This window comes from Lutzomyia longipalpis, chromosome 2 (genome assembly GCF_024334085.1).
Source record: "Lutzomyia longipalpis isolate SR_M1_2022 chromosome 2, ASM2433408v1".
NCBI lineage: Eukaryota > Metazoa > Arthropoda > Insecta > Diptera > Psychodidae > Lutzomyia > Lutzomyia longipalpis.
The window spans coordinates 17,776,024-17,796,622 of NC_074708.1; the positions used below are offsets into that span (position 1 = coordinate 17,776,024).

The following is a 20,599-nucleotide window of genomic DNA, read 5'->3' on the forward strand; positions in this document are numbered from 1 at the left end:
TTTCTTCACCTCTCATTCATTTTCATTCCATTTTCTTGCTTTTCTTCGTTTTTCTCTTCTTCCCCTCCTCTCTCCTTCAGAGCATGGCAAGAAAATCAAGGAGAAGAATTCAAAAGAAAATAGAGAAATCCATCAAAATAATCTCCATTTACAATGATTTCATATATATATTTTCTTCAATCTTAACCACCATACATTTAAATACTTTTTTTTTTCTTATTTATTCTTTCTTTTTATCTCTCTCTGTTGTTTTTTTTTATTTAAATAGTATATATGTAACCTTTTTCAGTCCATTTTCAATATCCATTGAAAGATTGATTTTTTTTATACAAAAAATTAAATTCTTTCCCACCTAATTGCGCCCTAAAAGTGCTACAAATAATTTTGTCTTTTTTTTCATTCACAAAAAAAACTACTCTTTCTCCCTTCTCCCCGTGCGTTTAAAAACTCTTAACTCAAAAAAAAATATTCAAAACAAAAAAAAACTTAAATCTACATTGAACTATGATACAGAAGGTATTATATTCGATTTATTCCGGACAATTTTCATTTGATTTTTCTTTTATTTTTCAAAAATATATTTTAAAATAAGGTGAGAAGTAAATTTTTTTAACAAAGTTTTTTGTCGTGAAAACTTTTTTTTTTAATTATTAAAAAAATATGAAATTTTAGTCAGGAGAAAGCTTTATAAGTTTTAATAATGATCATAAAAAATTTTATGATTTAAAATTTTCTGCTAATTGATCAGAAAATTATTCAAATGATTAGAAAAATAATTTAATTTTAATAAAAAAAATTCTTTTTTCTCTCAATCAGAAAAATGATTAAATTAATATGGAAAAAATTTTTTTTTCAATTTTTAAATAGATAATTTATTCTTCTAAATCACTTAGAAATTAAAATTAAAATTGAATCGTAATTTATGAATCTAATTTTTCATTTTTTTTTTAATTTACGTTCCTAAGTCTGAAATTTGAGTTTATTTAAAATTTATTAAAAAAAGGAAAAACAAAAAATAACCAAAAACTAAAAACTTGACTCCGAAATTTTAGAAAAAAAATCATTAAAAAGCATGAAGATTTAATTTAAATAAAATTGAAAATCTGAGGAATTTTAAATTGAAAACTTTGCTTCTTCTTTATTTTTCAGAGATATTTTTGATTTTTTTTTTATCAATCAGTTAATTTTCTTTCTAAATTATTTTGACGTTTTCATGGGTTTATTTTAAATAAAATAAAATACAATCAACGACTTCTATCAAATTCACAAATATTTAAGAAAAACAAATTTAAAAAAAATCAATTGAAAATCGTACAAAATAACTAGAAAAAAATCAAAAATGATGGTAAAATAAATCTAAAGATAAAAATTGTCACGAAACCACCATTAGATTCTTTTTCCTTAAAAAATATATATAGATATAATTTTATTTATATTATCTACATTAATTTTCTTTCTTCTCTTTCATGAGATTGCAATGAGAAAAATGCACAACCAACAAACAAAAATAGGATAATTCCTTCACATCTTTGATTTTTCTTTTCACTACATTTTCTCTAATCTTTTTTTTTCTTTTCTCTTTAACATCTATCACTTATATACAATTAATACAGATTGGAAAAACATTTTTTTCTTCTTCATAGGTAATTATACAAAACTTTAAAAAATAAAAATCTTCTTCAAATTAAGTTGATAAAGTTGGGATGTAACGAATTTTACAACAAAATTAGAAAAGGAAGAATTTTATAAAAGTTTTTCTTTACAACCATCTCTAAAAATCTTAAAGATACAAAATCTACAGCAAAAAATAAGAGATTTTTAGGGGTTCTCCGTGAAAGTTGCATTGAGGGAGATCAAGGAAGGGAAGGCAATAATCACAAATATTTTTTTTACGTCATATAAAGAGATTCCTGTCAATTGGTTTACTTTTTGCTTATAGAAAAGCTGCATTTTGCGACATTTTTTTTTTACCTATTATCCATAATTCTATTGCCAATATTTAATAGACATTTTTTTCGTGCTACATTATAAATTGTCTGAATTCCATCGAAAAATTACTTTTCATTTCATTTTTTGTTTAAATTCTTAACATTTTTTTCTTCTTTATTAATATTGTCAGATTTGATTTTTTTTTTTAAATATTTCTTTGTGATATTATCTTTTTCTTTTTTTTTGAGGTGCATTAGAAGAGGGTAGCTACCAATCAAGGGGGAGATTTGAAATGCAAGCGTGGGCTATTAGGGAAGTTTTTTGGTTATAAATTTTAATAATGAAAAACAGAGTTTTTTTTTAAATATAAAATATCAAAAAAAAAGGAATTTTAAATTTCAGTAAAGAAAAATGAAAATAAAAAGTAATAAATTCAAAATTATTTAAAATAAAAAAAAACCGTTGTGGCTTAATTTTTATCCTTAGAAAAAATTCAATATCGAAATTTTAAATTTCATAGTTCAATAATGAAAAATTTTCGGTTTCCTTATGGATTAGAAAAACAATTTCAAGAAGAATGAAAAGACTTTTTCTTACCGGGGCCTGAATTTTAAATTTCAGTAAAATTGGTGTTAGCCACGAAGAGGAACACCAAACTAATAAAGCTAATAAAGTTAAAATCGAAAAACAAACATTAAAAATTTCAGAATCTTTTAAAAAATTTTCTGGATTTTGGAGGCATAGCGTAAAATATAAAAACAAAGATCTCTTTAATTTTAAATCGTATTCTTTGGACCAATAAATCATTGAAATCGTTGAAATTTCAAGAACAAATTCTTGAAATTTTAAAGATTTCTTACCCACTGAATAGGACCGTTCTGGAAAAGTCAACTTCAGACCAATTATCCTGAAATTTCAATTAAGATATTTTAACTATTTTAAAAATTTTTTCTTAATCGAATTTCGTGGAATTGGAAACTCTTTATGTAATTTTTATGCGCTCCAAGTAAACAAAGAAAAATTGCCAAGCGTGCTAAAAAAAAAACTAAATACTTACCTATAATTTTTTTTGATCTTTTTGCTTTGAATTTTAAAGGCAAGATAGAAAAAAAATCTTACATTTTAAGCACAAATTAAATCCTTTTAATGTTTTTATTTTAAAATTATTTCTTTAACCCACAAATGTTGTTTAAAAATCTTTAAAAAAATAGTTTTTCGAAAATAAAATAATAAACAATGAACATACACAACTTGCATAAATCTCCCCTTTGGAAACATCCTTCCACTCTGTATATTACTAAAATAATCTCTTTTAGACTAAAACACACATTTGAGAAAAATATTCAATGTCTTGTAACTTACTTGCTAAATATCCTTGGAAGGATGGTGTTGAGGTGTGTGTGTAGAAAAGTAAAATGGAGGCGCGAGGAAAAAGAGTTTTTGGAGTTTTCTTCTCTTTTTCATTTTTTTTTTTCATTTCTTTTAATACTAATTATTTCTGGGCGGCTGCAGATTTGGCGGCTGCTGAGCTTGTGGCTGCTGTACCCCGTGTCCGGAGCCACGACGCCGTAGGAATGCCCTGCTACCCGTTGGATACATCCGCGGCAGCGTAATGAGAGCTGAGGCGAGTGCAAGGCCCACGGGGGAACGATACTTGCCCGGAAGACGAATGAACACCGTCCCAACGGCCGCCACACCATCGGCCGTGGGTTCAATGGCAACGGGACGCACATCTTGTTGCTGCCCTTGAGCAATCATCTGCTTCACCCGCCCACGTGTCCGGCGATTCTGCACCGGACTCTCCGTGTCGGGATCCACATGCACGGTGACACAGGCAAAGGGGCGCTTCGCCATGTGCAGCATCTCGACGACATGCCGCCGTCGGGCACGTCGCACATCGGCCGCCTGTTTTGCCTTCCACGCCACCACGCACACAGCCAGGAAGAGGAAGAAGCAAGAGAAGAAGACGGAGAAGAACACAAAGAGGTCAATGTGGAGTTGATCTTGGCGGAAGAAGACGAGCCCATAGCTCGCCGCGGGTCCCGCACTTGCCTTGAGTGCCATAAAGAAGCGCGTTGCACTCAAATTGTGAGCATTCTGCGGTAGCGTCAGCACCAGACGATTCTTCAGCCCAAACACCCGCAACAGTGTATTGCACTGATTCAGCGTTATGTACGTACTGAGATCCCGTGCGTGCTTATCCTTCACATAGAATCCACTCCCACTCAGGGATTTGCAGTCATGAATGTGCGGTGTCCAGAAGATTTTCTCCTCGGACGTTATGGTCATGTTATCAAAGTCATACCGTGTGGCTGGACTAATATCGAGCGGCGTTATTATTTCCGAATCAATTTCCGTCACCCACCTGTAGTGATGATCCAATGAGATGTGATGATACCCCGTTGTTTGATTCGTTGTCACCACAAATGAATCCTCCTGCGGGCTCATGTACAGATCCAACTCACCCTGCGTCACATCCACAATTATCCGTATGTCCACATTCATAAAACGCGGCTGGATGACAAAGAAAACCGTCTGTCCAGGCTTCAGGGGTGACGGTTTTATTTTGCATTCATCTTATAATACACAAAGAAAGATGATTTTTAATGATTCTGTTCCTTTCTTTTCCTTTGATGGACTTGAAAATGAATTTTGTAACACTTTGAGGACAATAAGCAATTTTGAATCAATTTTAAAGCAGTTCTAGCAATTTTTTTCAATATTTAGAGCAGTTTTAAAACATTCCTGTCAATTTTAAAGGACTTCGGATCGGTTTTCGGTCATTAAATGCAGTTATAGCAAACTTTTAAAGGATTTAATTCATTTTTAAAGCACTTGTAGCAATATTAGAGCACTTCTGACAATTTTAGAGCACTTTTTAAAGCTTAGAAGCAGTTGAATTTTTTTTAACACTTCAGAGAACTTTAAATCATTTTTTTTTACATTTCTAGTATTTTCAATTCACTTCTAGTAAATTAACATTAATTTCAAGCAATTCTCGAGATTTCTAAGCAATTATAAATCAATTTTGAAGATTTTCTAGCACATTTGAAGCACTTTAATTGACATTAAGCAACTTTACAACAATTTTCAAGTACTGGCAATGTGGCAATTTGAATGAATTCTGAGCACTTTAATATAATTTTACACTATGTGAGTGAATGTTAGAGCACCTAGATCAATTTTCTAGCACTCCAAGTAATTTTGCATCAATTATAAAACACATCTTGTTTTACAACAATTCAATCAGTTTTAAATCACTTAAACATTTTAGAAGAACTGAACTAAAATTTTACAGCTCTTTATGCAACTTTAAATACATTGGGCAAATTTCTAAATCAATTTTAAAGCACTTCTCGTAGTTTTAACACACCAACTTTAAGTAACTTGAAGTCAATTTTGAAGCAATTCAATGAATTTTGCAGTTTCATCAATTCATTGCACTTTATACAATTTTGAAGCACAAGAATGAAATCTCGAGCAATTCTAGCAATATTAAAATCAATTTAGACACACATTTAAGGCACTTCTAGCAATATTGAAGCACTTTTATTAATTGTAAAGCATTTTATTACATTTTAAAGCTGTTTCAACTATTTTCAAACATTCTTGGAAAAAAAACTTTTCGTGCAGTTTTAATGCAATTTTGATGCACTTTCACCAATTTTAAAGCAGTTCTAGCAATTTTAGGGCACTTTGATTTATTTTAAAGAAGTTTGACCAATTTTCGTGCATGCAAAGAATTGGAAGTAAATTTTAAAATTCTTTGAAATGTGATATCAATTTTGAAGCAATTTTAAAGCATTTCTAGCAATTTTGAAGCACTTCAAACAATTTTAGGGAATTTTGATTTATTTTAAAGAAATTTAACCAATTTTCGTGCATGCAAAGAATTACTGGAAATAAATTTTAAAATTTTTTGAAATGTGATATCAATTTTGGAGCAACTTTAAAGCACTTCGGGCAATTTTAGAGCACTTCAAGCAATTTTAAATCACTTCAAGCAATTTTAGGGCATTTTGATTCATTAATTTTCGTACATTCAAAACATCAATCTAGATTTAATTCAATACTGTTTGTGGCATTTTACAGCAGTTTGAGGAGTTTTGAAACATTTTAAGCAATTTCGAATTAATTTTGTAGCATTTCCAGCAATTTTATAGCACTTCTCACACAAATTTATCAAAAATAAGACAAAAGTAATAAAACTCACCAATAATTTTGGCATCGAAGCACATTTTGGACTCAACATTGATGTGCTTGTAGCACTGATGCCCCTCAATGGGATTCCCACTGTAGGTCTCCTTGCACTTTGAGCACTGAACACTCCAGCACTGCTGGGCGGAATTCTTGCTGGCCGTTGCCGAGCATGTGGCATCACTTTCAGTGTTATTGCCACAATTGCACTTATCCCCCGTCACGGGGTCACACGTATTCCCATGCCCGTGGCACTCACACGGTCGGCATGCATCACGATGATTCTCCGTACCGCGGAAGTGCCCCGTGATGCAGCCCTCGCATCGATCTCCATCTGTCCTGTTGTCGCATCGCAGGCAAACGGCATCGAGAGTTGGTCCCTCTGTGAGGTACTTCTCCAGTTCGTTGCGCGTGAGATTGAACACATGGGCGTCTGAGGACTTCATCACGCACAGATCTGAGTGCCCATTGCAGTAGTCAATACATGGCACACATTCCCCATTATTCCGTGGATCACCCACGAAGAATCTCTGACACTTCTCACACTGTGCCCCCATTGTGTTGTTGTGACACTCCAGGCACTCATCGAGGCGATCGGGGCCACCGCAGTTGGAGTGCCCATTGCACTGACACTGAATACTGCAGTTGGCACCCACGTAGCCGAAATGACATTCACAGAGATTCGGTTCGATGCAGTTACCCCGCACACAGCCCTGCGTGCAAACTGGTGTACATTCTCCCTGATCCTCGCGGAATCCAACGCCACAGATGCACTCGTAGCCAATCTGGAGGAATTTGTCGATGAGAATTTTTGCAAGAAAAAATCTTGGCAAAAATATTTTCTTTTCTTTTCTTACAATTCGTGAGCTATAAGGCTTTTTTTGGTATTCTTACAAAAAAAAAACTTTTATTTGTAACTAAAAGTAAGGACTTTATGCATTATTTTTATGCTCAAGTTTTACTTTTAGACCACGTAGCCGAGACACATTTTACGCCATAATTGAAAAGAAAAGATTTCGGTATTCTGGCTAAAATTTTTCTTATAACTTGTAAGAAAATCTTACAAAATCATGATGATTTGCAAGGACCTATCGAGGTGTTTTTTTCATCTTTTTGTAAATTTTGTATCCTAATAAAAATATTCGGATTATTCGCCAAATAAATCAAAATATTCAGCAGACGAACATTCCTTTTTTTTTTTAGACTGAGGAGCTAAAACCATAAAAGTACTAAATTCTAGCCAAAAGAAGTGAAATTCAATAAAAATTTAATTTAATACCTTTTCCCATTGTATTCAGTATACTTTTTCAGCTTGAATTTACTATGGCTTCGGCTAGAATTTAGTACTTTTGAAAATTCAATCTTAAGAAGTAAATTCAATAATTAAAGGTAGGTACTAAATTCTAATCGAAAACTTACTAAATTCTAGCCAAAAATATAGTAAATTCTAACTGAAAACGTTCTGAATTCAATCGGAAAAAGTACTAAATTTAATCATAAAAAGTACTACAAAAGCAAAAAAGTAATAAATTTAGCCCTAAAAAGTACTAAAAATAGGCAAATATGTAGTAAATTTAACCTTAAAAAGTACTAAAAATAAGGTGAATAAGTAGGTACTAAATTTAATCCCAAAAAGTACTAAAAAAGCGAATAAGTACTAAATTTAACCCTAAGGAAGTACTAAAAATAATGCGAATATGTACTAAATTGAATCCTAAGAAGTGCTAAATTTAACCCAAAAAAATGCTAAAACTAAGGAGAATATGTACTAAATTTAACCTTAAAAGTACTAAAAGGCGAATATGTACTAAATTTAATCCAAAAAGTACTAAAAAGGCGAATAAGTACTAAATTTAACCCTAAAAAGTACTAAAGAAGTAAATTTTAACCGTAAATTCTAGGTGAAAATGAGAATATTCAGATCTTCGGAATTCATTAATTTTTTTCACTTCGTCTACTTTAGGTTTCACTTCGATAAAACTTAAATTTCAACAAAAACAGCGGATGTCTGTGTATGTGATAATGTACTACAAAAGGATGAAAAAGAAATTTTTGCTGGAATACCAAATCATACAAAAAGCCATTGTAAGACGAATGTTGTAGAAAAGAAATTTTTTTTGCCAGAATTAGCTCCATTGGAGTCTTAAACTCACCATGAGATCAACGCACTGTTCGGATTTGGGATTGCACGTGTGATGTCCGTTGATGCATTCATTTTCAGGCGGACATTGGACGTAGTACCACTTGAACTCATCCTCCGGATCGACATTTGTGATGTTGTGACGACTGGCGTAGATGATGTCACACGTGGAGGCTGCTGGGTACTCCGTGGGGCTCTCAATGCTCCCCTCCGTGCACACGCCATCCCCTTCGCTGCCTTCACGTGAACACCACCCGCAGTGTGCGTGCCTGAGACATGTTGAGCACTGCGTGAAGGAACTGCAGGGTTCGGGACAATTGAGGGGATCTTCGTGCGTGAGAACAAGCCCACAGACACCGCCAGCACAGTAGAGGGGTTGATAGCTCGGCGAGATGCATTCATTGAGCTGTGTTGACCACAAGCAATGCTCCCAGCCACCCTCTGAGGTATGTGCTGCGAGGCACGTACTGCAATTCCTGTGAATATTGCATCGTGGTGGACATGCCCCAGCAATGGGCGTCCACTTCTCCTCCTCAACCAGCTCAGTTGCCACACACTGCCATGGATCTGTTCCATTTTGAGCCCAGGAACACGCTGAAAGAGCATGACAACTCTCACAATCCGTAGCCGCGCACTTGAGACTCGGACACTGATTAACGAGCCCAATTGTCGTCTGCGGAGACCCACAGTCGTCGTCTTTGTCACACTCCTGCCCTGCTGGGATACATCGCCCCTCCCCACCGCATGACTCACACCACTGACAAGCAGGACTGAGTTCTGCATGCGACGGCCACGAAGCCAAGCATGTCGTACAGGTGTGAAAAGTTGAGCATTTCCGCTTCGACAGCCACGTATCGTCACACAGGGCGCCGTAGTTGAAGATTGTTCGAGCATTCTGACCCGTACACACCTCTGAGCGCCCACTGGAGAAGCAATGAGACGTATTGTCGACGGAACAGAAGCTGCAACCCATGAAATTGCGACACATGTACTTCCCACTGCTCCACAACTCACACAAATCCGACGGAACTGTGATGCGTGTCACGCGACTTCGTGTATTCCCATCCCAACCGCCAATCACGTAGATTGATCCACTCTCCTGCTCATACGACATTGCCTGAGCATACGTGGGCGACGGCAGGTTCCCCACAATCTCCACTTCCTCCGTCAAACGCACCCAATAGTTGCATTTGAACACATACGCCGCCATTACGTCCGTACTATTGTACGGATTAGTTTGTCCCCCGAAGACAATCATGTACCCATCTGTCGTGATGGCAGAATGCAGGAATCTCCCGCGTGGCATGTGATTCACCCCACGGATTAGCTCACTGAACACCGGCAGCTCACTCCACATCATCTTGTTGTACTGCAGTGCGTACAACTTATTCGAAATCACCGTGCGTTGTCCCTCAAACTCAACCCCTCCGTACACATACAGCACCATATTGTTGGCATGGAAGACCGTCGTGTGTCCATACACACCAACTGGCCCTGCTCCCGTTGCAGCCAACTTCTCCCACTTGCCCGTATTCACGTCGTACTCCCACAACTCATTCTGCATCCCACGTTCAGTTGAGAAGCCCCCAATGATGACCAAACACTCCCGATCGCCATCCTTCACGAAGGTCAATGTGTGTCCCGCAAGTGGTGGAGGTTTCACATCTTCCATCTCAACCTCATCCCAACGTTGATTTTGCAGAGAAAACTGCCAAAAGTCCCCGAGAATGCTATTTGCATACCCTTTGCCCTGTCCCGTGAGGCCGCCGTAGACAAAGATTGCCTGCTTTGAGGAGACAATCTCAGCTGCCTGGAAGTACCTACCCTGGGGCATTTTGGCTTCAGGCGTTGAGTCCACTGTTACCTGCATACGTAGAGAAATTAAAGGAGATTAATTCTTGGTCAGAAAGGAATTGATGCAACGACATATGAAGGATGATCCTCTATCGCAGAACAATTTTAATCCATCTCATCTTGTAGGGGAACATAAAAAATAGAAGAATCGCGAGAGAAACTCCCCAATATCCACTGGGATCACATAGAAAAGTGCAGTGAAAGTACAGTCCGGGAAAACATAACCTCAATTTGGGAACAACATTTAAATGAATAGGAGGAACTCCATTGTGTTCGACCAGCGTGGCATCGGGACCTCTTGAGCTTCTTTATAACCTTCCCAACCTTTCCTGCCTACCCGAATGAAGATTTGAATGATTTTTGCTTCACTTCTGTCTTTCCGGACTTCCCGTCGTTGAGTTTTTTTTTCTCTTCTTGGAGTGCGACTCAACGACGGAAAGTCCGGAAAGACAGAAGTGAAGCAAAAATCATTCAAATCTTCATTCGGGTAGGCAGGAAAGGTTGGGAAGGTTATAAAGAAGCTCAAGAGGTCCCGATGCCACGCTGGTCGAACACAATTAAGGTCCTCCTATTCATTTAAATGTTGTTCCAAAAATGAGGTTATGTTTTCCCGGACTGTACTTTCCCGAAACTTTTCTATGTGATCCCAGTGGATATTGGGGAGTTTCTCTCGCGATTCTTCTATTTTTTATGTTCCTCTACAAGATGAGATGGGTTAAAATTGTTCTGCGATAGAGGATCATCCTTCATATGTCGTTGCATCAATTCCTTTCAGAAATGTAAAAAGGAACATCAATCTCAGGCCCAGAAACACTGAATTCTGATCATAAACTTCAGAAGTTACAAAAACAGAACATCAATTTCTGGCCAGAAAGGAGTTCATGCCCGAATGTATGAAGGATGATCTTCTATCGCAGAACAATTTTAACCCATCTCATCTTGTAGGGGAACATAAAAAATAGAAGAATCGCGAGAGAAACTCCCCAATATCCACTGGGATCACTTAGAAAAGTGCAGTGATAGAACAGTCCGGAAAAACATAACCTCAATTTGGGAACAACATTTAAATGAATGGGAGGAACTCCATTGTGTTCGACCAGCGTGGCATCGGGACCTCTTGAGCTTCTTTATAACCTGCCCAACCTTTCCTGCCTACCCGAATGAAGATTTGAATGATTTTTGCTTCACTTCTGTCTTTCCGGACTTTCCGTCGTTGAGTCGCACTCCAAGAAGAGAAAAAAAACTCAACAACGGGAAGTCCGGAAAGACAGAAGTGAAGCAAAAATCATTCAAATCTTTATCCGGGTAGGCAGGAAAGGTTGGGAAGGTTATAAATAAGCTCAAGAGGTCCCGATGCCACGCTGGTCGAACACAATAAAGGTCCTCCTATTCATTTAAATGTTGTTCCCAAATTGAGGTTATGTTTTCCCGGACTGTACTTTCCCGAAACTTTTCTATGTGATCCCAGTGGATATTGGGGAGTTTCTCTTGCAATTCTTCTATTTTTTATGTTCCCCTACAAGATGAGATGGGTTAAAATTGTTCTGCGATAGAGGATCATCCTTCATACATTCGGGCATAAATTCCTTTCAGAAACGAAAAACGGAACAATTCTTAGCCAGAAACTTTAGAAACAGAACGTCAATTTCTAGCCAGAAAAGTGAAAGGAACATCAATTTCTGGTCAGTAATTTCATGAAGGTATTCACTGATTTCTGACAACAAAGTTCGGAAATGAATAACAGAACATCAATTTCTGACTAGAAACTCCAGAAACATACTACGGAACATCAACTTCTAGCCAGAAACTTCAGGAACGTAAAAGGTAACACCAATTTTTGGTAAGAAAATAACGTCAACTTTTAAGCAGAAACTTCATAAACATAACTGGCCAATAATTTCAGAAATATAACGCCAAACTTTAATTTCCTTTGCTTCAGAAACTTAAGAAATTAAAAACAGAACATCAATTTTTGGCCAGAAAGTTCAGGAAATTAAAAACGAAACAACAATTTCCTAGCCAGAAACTTCAGAAACGTAAAAAAGAACATCAATTTCTGATTAAAAACTTTAGGACGGAATCTAGAAATTTCAAAAACGTAAATGGTAACATCAATTTATGATCAGAAACTTCAGAAATGAAAGTCAGAACATCAATTTCTGGCCAGAAACGTTAAAAGGAACATCAGTTTCTGATTAGAAATATCACAAACGTAAAACGGTAAATTAATTTCTGATTAAAAACTTTAGGACGGAATCTAGAAATTAAAAACAAAACATCAATTTCTAATTAGAAACTTCATGGAATCAATTTTCTTTACTAGTTTCTGATCAGAAACTTCAGAAATGAAAGTCAGAACATCAATTTCTTGCTAGAAATGTAAAAAAGAACATCAATTTCTTCAAAAACGTAAATGAGGCATCAATTTCTAGCCAGGAATTTCAGAACACAATTTCTAGTATAGAAACTTCAAAAACATAACATCAATTTCTGATATCCTAACAAGTTAAAACTTCAACTAACCTGCATCCATGTATTGTTCTTCGTATCGAACTGTCGGATATCATTTAAGGGCCCATGAGAGAGTGAGTAGCCTCCAAAGATCCAGAGATAGGCCCTCTTGTCGGCGACCATTGAGTGTCCAAAACGCGGAAGGGTTTTCCTTAAATGTTCCAGACTTTCGCTGATGAGTTGCGAATTGAAGAGTTCAGCCATAACAACGTTCCGCAGTTTGAGCTTCACCGAACAATCTGGGCCTCCAAATCCTGTTGCGCAGAGACATCGACCGTAGGATGTGTCACAAGTACCCTGATTGAAGGCTACACTGCAATTTCCGGGGCACCTTTCAATACTACAGTGAGGTCCTGTGAATCCCTGTGGGCAGACGCATTTGCCATTGTCTGTGCAGACATGTGGTGGCTGGCAGGTGCCGGATGAGCAACTGTGGACGCTGTACATGGCATTGAAGCCCTGCCCAACGGGTCCTTGTTTGTAGTACACCGTCAAGTGACCCGTGTGAGCCTCCACAGTCATCGCGGTGCTGTCTTGATTGCAGAAAACAGCCAACAGTTGACTCTGCTGCGTGTTCCCTGTCAAATCGGGAAGTCCATCGTACACGTAGACCGCATTATCGACGCAGGAAACATTGAGATCATCCCTATTGATGTGGAGCTGAATGAGGCTGGTGTTGAGGAGAGAACCACCCGGAGTACGTGGTCGGATTATCCAGAGACACTCTCGCGTATCAGCTCCGCCCCAGAGGGATTTATGGGACTGCATGGAACCAATCCCTTGACGTCCAATGTGCGTCAACATCCCACGAGCTTCGCATTGAAAGAAACACTGTCCACCATCACGAGGATCTCCATAAAACTCTCTATTGCACACTTCGCAGTGAAAGCCCTCCGTGTTATCCTGGCAGAAACATTCACCCGTCTGCACGTCACACACCCCCAACGCCTCATTCCCGTGCCCATTGCAATTGCACGGTTGGCAGCCGATGAAGGATGTGGCATTGCCGTAACTTCCTGGAGAACATCTCTCACAGAATTCCCCTTCTGTCCAATTCTGGCATTCATCGCACTTCCCGACCTCCTCGACGCACGTTGAGTGATTGTTGCAGCCACAATTTATGCTGCAATCCGCCCCTGTCCAGCCTAAATTGCAGCGACATTTGTAATTGGGAGCCCCCTCGCAATAGCCATGGATGCACGTCTCAAAGCACGTCCGCACACACGATGTCCTGCCATCGCCTATGAATCCCCGTCGACAGTGGCAATTATACGATCCGTGGGTGTTTGTACATTTTGCCTCTGGATGACAATCATGCAGCCCCAAACCACATTCATCAACATCTGGACACTGAGCGTACGCCCATTCTGCCTCTTGCTGCGTTGTGTTCAGCGCAGCAGCGCAATCCTCTGTTGATCTATTGAAGTCACCCTGCATGCAAATCCCTTCGATGGGATTGTCCCGATCGAAGCACCAACCACAGCTCAGGGAGCGCAAACAGGACGTACAGTTTGAGAATCTGAACATCACGTTAAAAAAAACCTTTTAGGATATTTTCACTCCTTATTCCTTCTCCATTTTCAACCCATAGCTCGTTTTTTAAATTGCCGAATTTTAGCTACACAGAAAATAAAAGTTCGTAGCATTGCTCGTCAAATTTCTTGAAAGGTTCGTGACTCTAATGCTTTTACATGGGAATAATTCACCTTCAGCAGGGTTGTAAACTTTAAATTACCATTACTTTAATCCCCAGAAAAGATTACGATTACTTCGCAATTTGTAATTGACTTTCGGATTACGATTAAAAAGTAATCGTAATTGAAAGTAATTGCAAATACATGAGAAGTAATCGGTAATCGTTTTCCGATTACAGATTACAAAAAAATCGTAATTGAAAGTAATGACCATTACTTAGGAAGTAATCGTAATTATAAAGTTTTGTTTAATAATTACAAATGGATCGACGGCGTGGACCAGGACGCCAAGTCAATAGGGGTGCCGAACTGGCGGACAGTGGCGCGGGATAGGGACAGATGAAGGAGGATCCTTGATCAGGCCAAGGCTGGAGACCAGCTGTAGCGCCGGTTAAGTAAGTAAGTAGTAATCCAAATTGTAATTGAAAGTTCGATTACTTTTAATCCAGTGCTCAATTACACAAATACAACCTCGATTACTGGATTACATTTCAATTACTACTTCAATTTTCAATTACTGGATTACATTAGGATTACTCGTTTACGCTTCAATTACATTTCAATTACTTGCTGATTTCCAGCCAAATTAATGTATTATTCGTAGGCGCGTAGCGCCTTCACACAAAAAACTATTTTTTTTATTAATAAAAAAACTATTCACACAAAAAACTTGAAGTTTTCTATTTTTATTTCTATTAAAAACATATTTTATTTGGTTATCGCCAGAATTATTAACCCCTTATTAATGTGAGGTGGTAACCCTATGTATATGTAGTGTAATTTTGTTACCATATATATACACAACGTCTCACTCTCAATCAACTCACGCATCAGCAAACATCATCAGCATCAGTGCTCCTAAGTGAAAAAGTGCTCACAATCAATAAGGATTTGCGGAAAACAGATTTTGGGTAGGTGAAAATTTTATTTAACCTCTAGGCCGCCAAGCGGGGTCGTTGAACGACCCCAGCCCTATATTTCGTGCTATAACTTAATAAATATAAAAGATACCATTCCCATCTTTTGGAAATAAGTTCCTTGGTTATCTGAGGAGGTTGTGTAAAAATTTCAGCTCAATCCGTCCACCACAAGAAAAGTTATTAAGGAAAATGTAGAAGAAGGGAATTCAAAAATTGGTGTAACGGCCATGCTGCGGAAAATTTCTTAGAATGAAGTTAGTCACATCATAAATCATATGGTTGAAGGGGGTTGAAGGGTTGTGTTTACTTTCTCACTTTACCATCTCAGTGTCAGAATTATCGCGAATAAGTAACATAAACAACATAAAACATAATTAGAAGCATATAAATGTGCAAAACAATAAAGAATATTCGAGAAATATTGCCATTTATCACGGTGCGGGAAGTGAGGGGAATGTGGGGAAGTAGTGAAAAAAAATAGCAGTTGCAGTCAACTTCGTGGCAAATTTCTCGCGAAGAAATTGTGAAAAATGAGTGAAAAATGTTTTTCCCTAATATCTTCTTCTGCGTGTTTCCGGGTGGCGAATTTGTGATGCAAGGGGCAAGAGGACTATATAAGGAGTCTAAAGGTAGTGACCCGACAGTCCCCGGTTGTATGGTTTATGAGAAAATCGACTTCCTTCTTGGGGTCGTTCAACGACCCCACCTTGGCGCTCTAAGGAAGCTCCAAGGTCTTGGCGGCCAGCAGGTTAATAACTAACGAGTTTCCCTGAGAATTTCCCCTGAAGATATAAAATTTTTCTCTGAATTTTTCGTGAAAAGAATTTGCAATTATTTTCATAAATAATTGCAGATTTTTAGTGGAAAATTGATAGCACGTGGTGTGAAAATTACATTTGGTGATCAATGAGTTTCCCTGAGAATTTCCCCTGAAGACACAAAATTTTTCTCTCAATCTTTGCGTTAAATAAAATTTACAACTTTGACCTCCAGGTTCGTAAAATGGGGTCTCACTCCCAGGGAGGTTAACCCCATTTTACGAACCTGAAGGTGAATTTTCCCATGTAAACGCATTGGAGTTATGAACCTTTTACGAAATTTGACGAACAATGCTACGAATTTTTATTTTCTGTGTAATTAATTTTTATTTTTGTGTCAAAATGCAGCACGATGTCTTTATGATTTCTCGACATTTTGAGATCACAAAAGGACATCCCCAAAGACTCACAGGATCAGGAAGGACGAAAAATTAAAAACTAAAAAAAAAATGGAGTTTTGCCCAAAAATGTCTAATTTGAGCCCAAAGAAACCCTTAAAAATTATTTTCGAGTTACGTTTTTGTTAATAATTACACCTTGAATTAAAATTTATTTATTTATTTTATTAAAAGAAAACTTATTTTTCAGAAAAAAATTCAAATATATGTACCTGCTTAGCAGAATAAAAGAAAATGAAAAATAAATATTTTAAAAAAATATTCAGGTGTAAAAAAAAATTAAATAATGGATCATATTCTACGAAGAAGAGATCTATGAAATTTCAAGAATTTGTACTGAAATTTTAATGATTTCAAAGATTTCTTGATCGCAGTCCGACCCAATATTAAATTATAGTAATTATATGTGTGTATGAAGTGTTGCATAAGCGAAGTATATCTTAAATGTGAAACTCATAATAAGGTGACTAAATTCCTTTTACTTTAATAATAAAAGATTGTTTTGGTATTCAGCTTAGAAGATAAAAGAATTTCTGTATTCACCATAAAAATTAGTCTCCAAACTTTTATAAAGTCTCGAAATATAAAAAATAAAATAAAATTGGTATTCAGGGTAAAAGTTTTTATCGAGTTTCTTTTATGATAAAAGGGATAAAAGTGAGTTTTGGAGGTCCTTTTATGAGCGTTTTATGTTTCATTTTATGCCGTTTGATGATGTGAAAAATTATGAATCTGACAGAAATTGATCTCAAACTAAAATTATGAGGGCAAAATCATATTTTTTGTTTAGTTTTTGCTGTTTATTAACTACATAAATTATTTATAAAAAAAATAATCAACTAAAAAAGAACAATCAATTAAAAAAAAAAACAATTCTGCCCATCATGCATTCGATAAATTCTTCACAATTTTGTGGAATAATTTGCAATGAACATTTTAAAGGTTCTACCCATTCTGATTAAGAAAAATTGAAATAAAATTTATTATAACAAAATCGGCATTCTGCGTAAAATATTTTTTATCTTATAAAAGATTCTTTTGCCGATTTTTACGATAAAAGTTCATAAAATAAAATTAAAAGATTTTTTACGCTGAATATGATTCTCAGTCGACATTTTTAGACAAATCATTGTAGAATTATTATTAAATTTTACTTAAAAAAATTTTTTTTTTCGAAAAAAATATCAGAAAATGTACTGGTAAGCTGACCAAGCTTACGGGAGCTGTGTTTCTTTCAGTGTACCAATTTTGTGAGAGCAAACTAGAACGCGAATTAATTTAAATACGCGCAAAGTCGGGAAACTAGAAAAGTCATACCCTAAGAAATGTTTGGAAGGCCATATCTCGAGAACGGATCCATAGATTTTCATAAATTTTTTTTTGTTTGAAAGGTCTCGAAGTCAGCTATAACATATCGAAAAATGAAAAAAATTTATGTCGCCATTTTCGAAAAATTCGAGTTCGAAATTTTCGAAAACTTTGTTTTTGACTTTAGCGCCTCTTGCGGTCATTTTTCGAAGTTGCAATGTTCTAGACATTTGTAGGGTTTCTCGAAACCTTTCATTTGCGCTTGAGTTGATCAAGATCGGACTTGTAGAACCCGAGATATGACATGCCAACTTTGGAAGGCTATATCTCGAGAACGGATCCATAGATTTTCTTCATTTTTGGCATGGAGCTAGATAATATAGTCAGCTACAACATATCAAAAAATGAAAAAAATTTATGTCGCCGTTTTCGAGATATTCATCGAAAACTCATCGAAAATTTTGTTTTTGATTTTTGGCCCCCTAGCGGCCACTTTTGAAACTTCTGATGTTCTAGAGAGTTGTAGGGTTTGTTGAGAGCTTTCATTTGGGCCCGGGTTGATCAAAATCGGTCAAGCCGTTTTCGAGTTATGGTCGATTTTCGATGAAAAATTGTGGCGGCCATATTGACTAAACGGCTTGACCGATTTTTGAAAATGAGGTATCGTTGGAAAGGTCTTGATGGCCCCTACAACATATAAAAATTTCAGATTTTTAGCTATTACAGGGGCTGAGATATAGCGAAAACAAAATTTTGAGGTTATTCAAAATGGCGGACGGGGGGGTGGGGGGTAAAATTTGGCGTCATAATCGGACGTCTTCCAGTCGATATTTAAACTTTGCCGTTTACCGCAAGTCTCTATCTATTACCGTTCTCTTGCAATTTAACGTTGTACTACGGACGGCCGGAAAAATTTTTTTTTTTTGGCGCATACGTTTTTTGGAATGTGGGGACCCTAATTCGTGCTCATCCCAAGTTTGAGCCCGATCTGACGACTTTCGATTTTGCTCGGTACACAAAAGCTGTGTCTGAAAGAAACACAGCTAAAATTAATGAAATTTTAAAGAATTATTCATGAGTAAAACAAATCGTTAAAAATCTAAATAATTTAATATTTTGGTCATTATTCTGCAACAAGAAATCTTTGAAATCTCATGAATTTTTTCTGAAATTTTAATGATTTCAATGATTTCTTGGTCGCAGTATATGATCCAATATCAGATTATAGTAATTATATTTGTGTATGAAGTGTTCCATAACCGAAGTATATCTTAAAAGGAAAAAATCATAAAAAATGTTCAATCTAGAGACGGATAGAGATGAAGTTCATTTGGGAAATACGGAAAATATGATATTTTGAGCTTTTCCTAAACCCTTGTCTGATTTCATTAGCCCCAATCTCCCCTAAAAATGAAAAATAAATAAATAAATAAATTTCTCAACTAACCTGGCGCATGATTTGCATTGCTGTGCTGGAAGAGATTGCTGAACAGCCATAGCTTGTTCATCCGTCATCACCCCATCCATTTGCACGGAAGACGGCGCAAGAGGCATTGTCTGATCCAGCCACTCACGACACAACCCAAATTGGTACTCGCTCGTATAGACGGAGAAGCTGAAGCATTGCTGCGTTGCTTCGCACCAAACACACCGTCCACGCTCATCGAGACACGCTGAGCACGTCTCTCTGGCATAGCACGGAGCAGGACACTGCGCCACATCAGTCACAGCCAGTGGCGCTCTGCCGCGTCTTGAGCAACGTGCATCCTCTGCCCACCATTCACACAATCCCGATTCAACGCATTGCTCGCACGAAATGTAATTGGAGCAGTTTGCACAGTGTGACGGCTGAAGCGTTAGGTACATCCACTCATCGTCCATCCTGCACATGTCCATCTCATTGTCCGTCCGCCTGAGGCAGGTATTTGTCACCTCACACCATCCACACGCCGAATCCGACAAGCAGTGCAAACAATTCCGGTACACATCGCAATTTGTGCCATTGGAAAAGGGTTCCAAATACTCAAAAGTGAAAGCTTTTGCATTCTCATTCGTACGATTGTGCTGTAAACCCATTTTACTGTGATGATGATGATGAAACATATTCCCATTGCCAACACTTCGTCTAGCCTGGAAGACAAACATTTAAAAAAAAATATTCAGCAAAAACCAGTTAAAACTCGAATCGCTAAATCGGCTTTTTTAATAAATCAGGTGATAAAACTTCTATGCTCTCTTGACTCTTTTTTTTTTGCTCTCTGTCTCTCCTAGAATTTCACCTTGAAAACATCTTTTGACTGTTGCGACAAAAAAAGTCGTGGTTTTCGGATAAATTAAGGTGGTTTTTTTTTGTTGTTGAATAAATGCAAATTGGCATCAATTCGTTTCTCACTCAAATCTCCTTGATAATTGATTCAAATTTATAATTTACCCCAAGGGGTGTTTATCTGCCGAATATTTTGACAATTTTGGCGAATAATCCGAAGATTAATGAATAATCATAATTCTCATTTTCAGCTAGAATTTAGTACTTCTTCTGTTTGAATTTACTACTTTCTCGGTCAGAATTTACTTTTTCTAGTACTTTTTGGTATTAAATTTAGTACTTATTTGCCTTTTTAGTACTTTTCGGATTAAATTTAGTACTTTTTCCTAATGAATTCAAAACCTCTTTCAGTTAGAATTTAGTATCTTTTAATTATTGAATTAACTTCTTAAGATTGAGTTTTAAATAGTACTAACCTCTAACCGAAAAAGTACTAACTTCAATAATTAAAAGTACTAAATTCTAACCGAAAGAGGTTTTGAATTCATTAGGAAAAAGTACTAA

The 20,599-nt window shown here is 36.6% G+C and overlaps 1 protein-coding gene across 2 annotated transcripts in view; it reads right to left on the reverse strand.

Moving 5' to 3' along the window:
• Positions 1–147: 147 nt before the first annotated feature.
• LOC129791075 (multiple epidermal growth factor-like domains protein 8) overlaps positions 148–20,599 on the reverse strand; it is a 29,959-nt gene continuing 9,507 nt past the window's right edge. Inside the window, exons 6-11 of one of the 2 annotated variants that reach the window (XR_008750664.1) lie at positions 19,217–19,899; positions 12,644–14,150; positions 8,280–10,130; positions 6,143–6,911; positions 3,292–4,505; positions 148–2,196 (exon numbers count right to left, since the gene is read on the reverse strand). Coding sequence is in view for 1 of the 2 variants with exons in the window: in XM_055828995.1 (XP_055684970.1) it covers positions 3,418–4,505; positions 6,143–6,911; positions 8,280–10,130; positions 12,644–14,150; positions 19,217–19,899 (5,898 nt within the window). In the remaining variant the exon portion in view is untranslated. Of the gene's footprint in view, positions 4,506–6,142; positions 6,912–8,279; positions 10,131–12,643; positions 14,151–19,216; positions 19,900–20,599 lie in introns of both variants that reach the window. The other variant, XM_055828995.1, reaches the window with a different exon arrangement.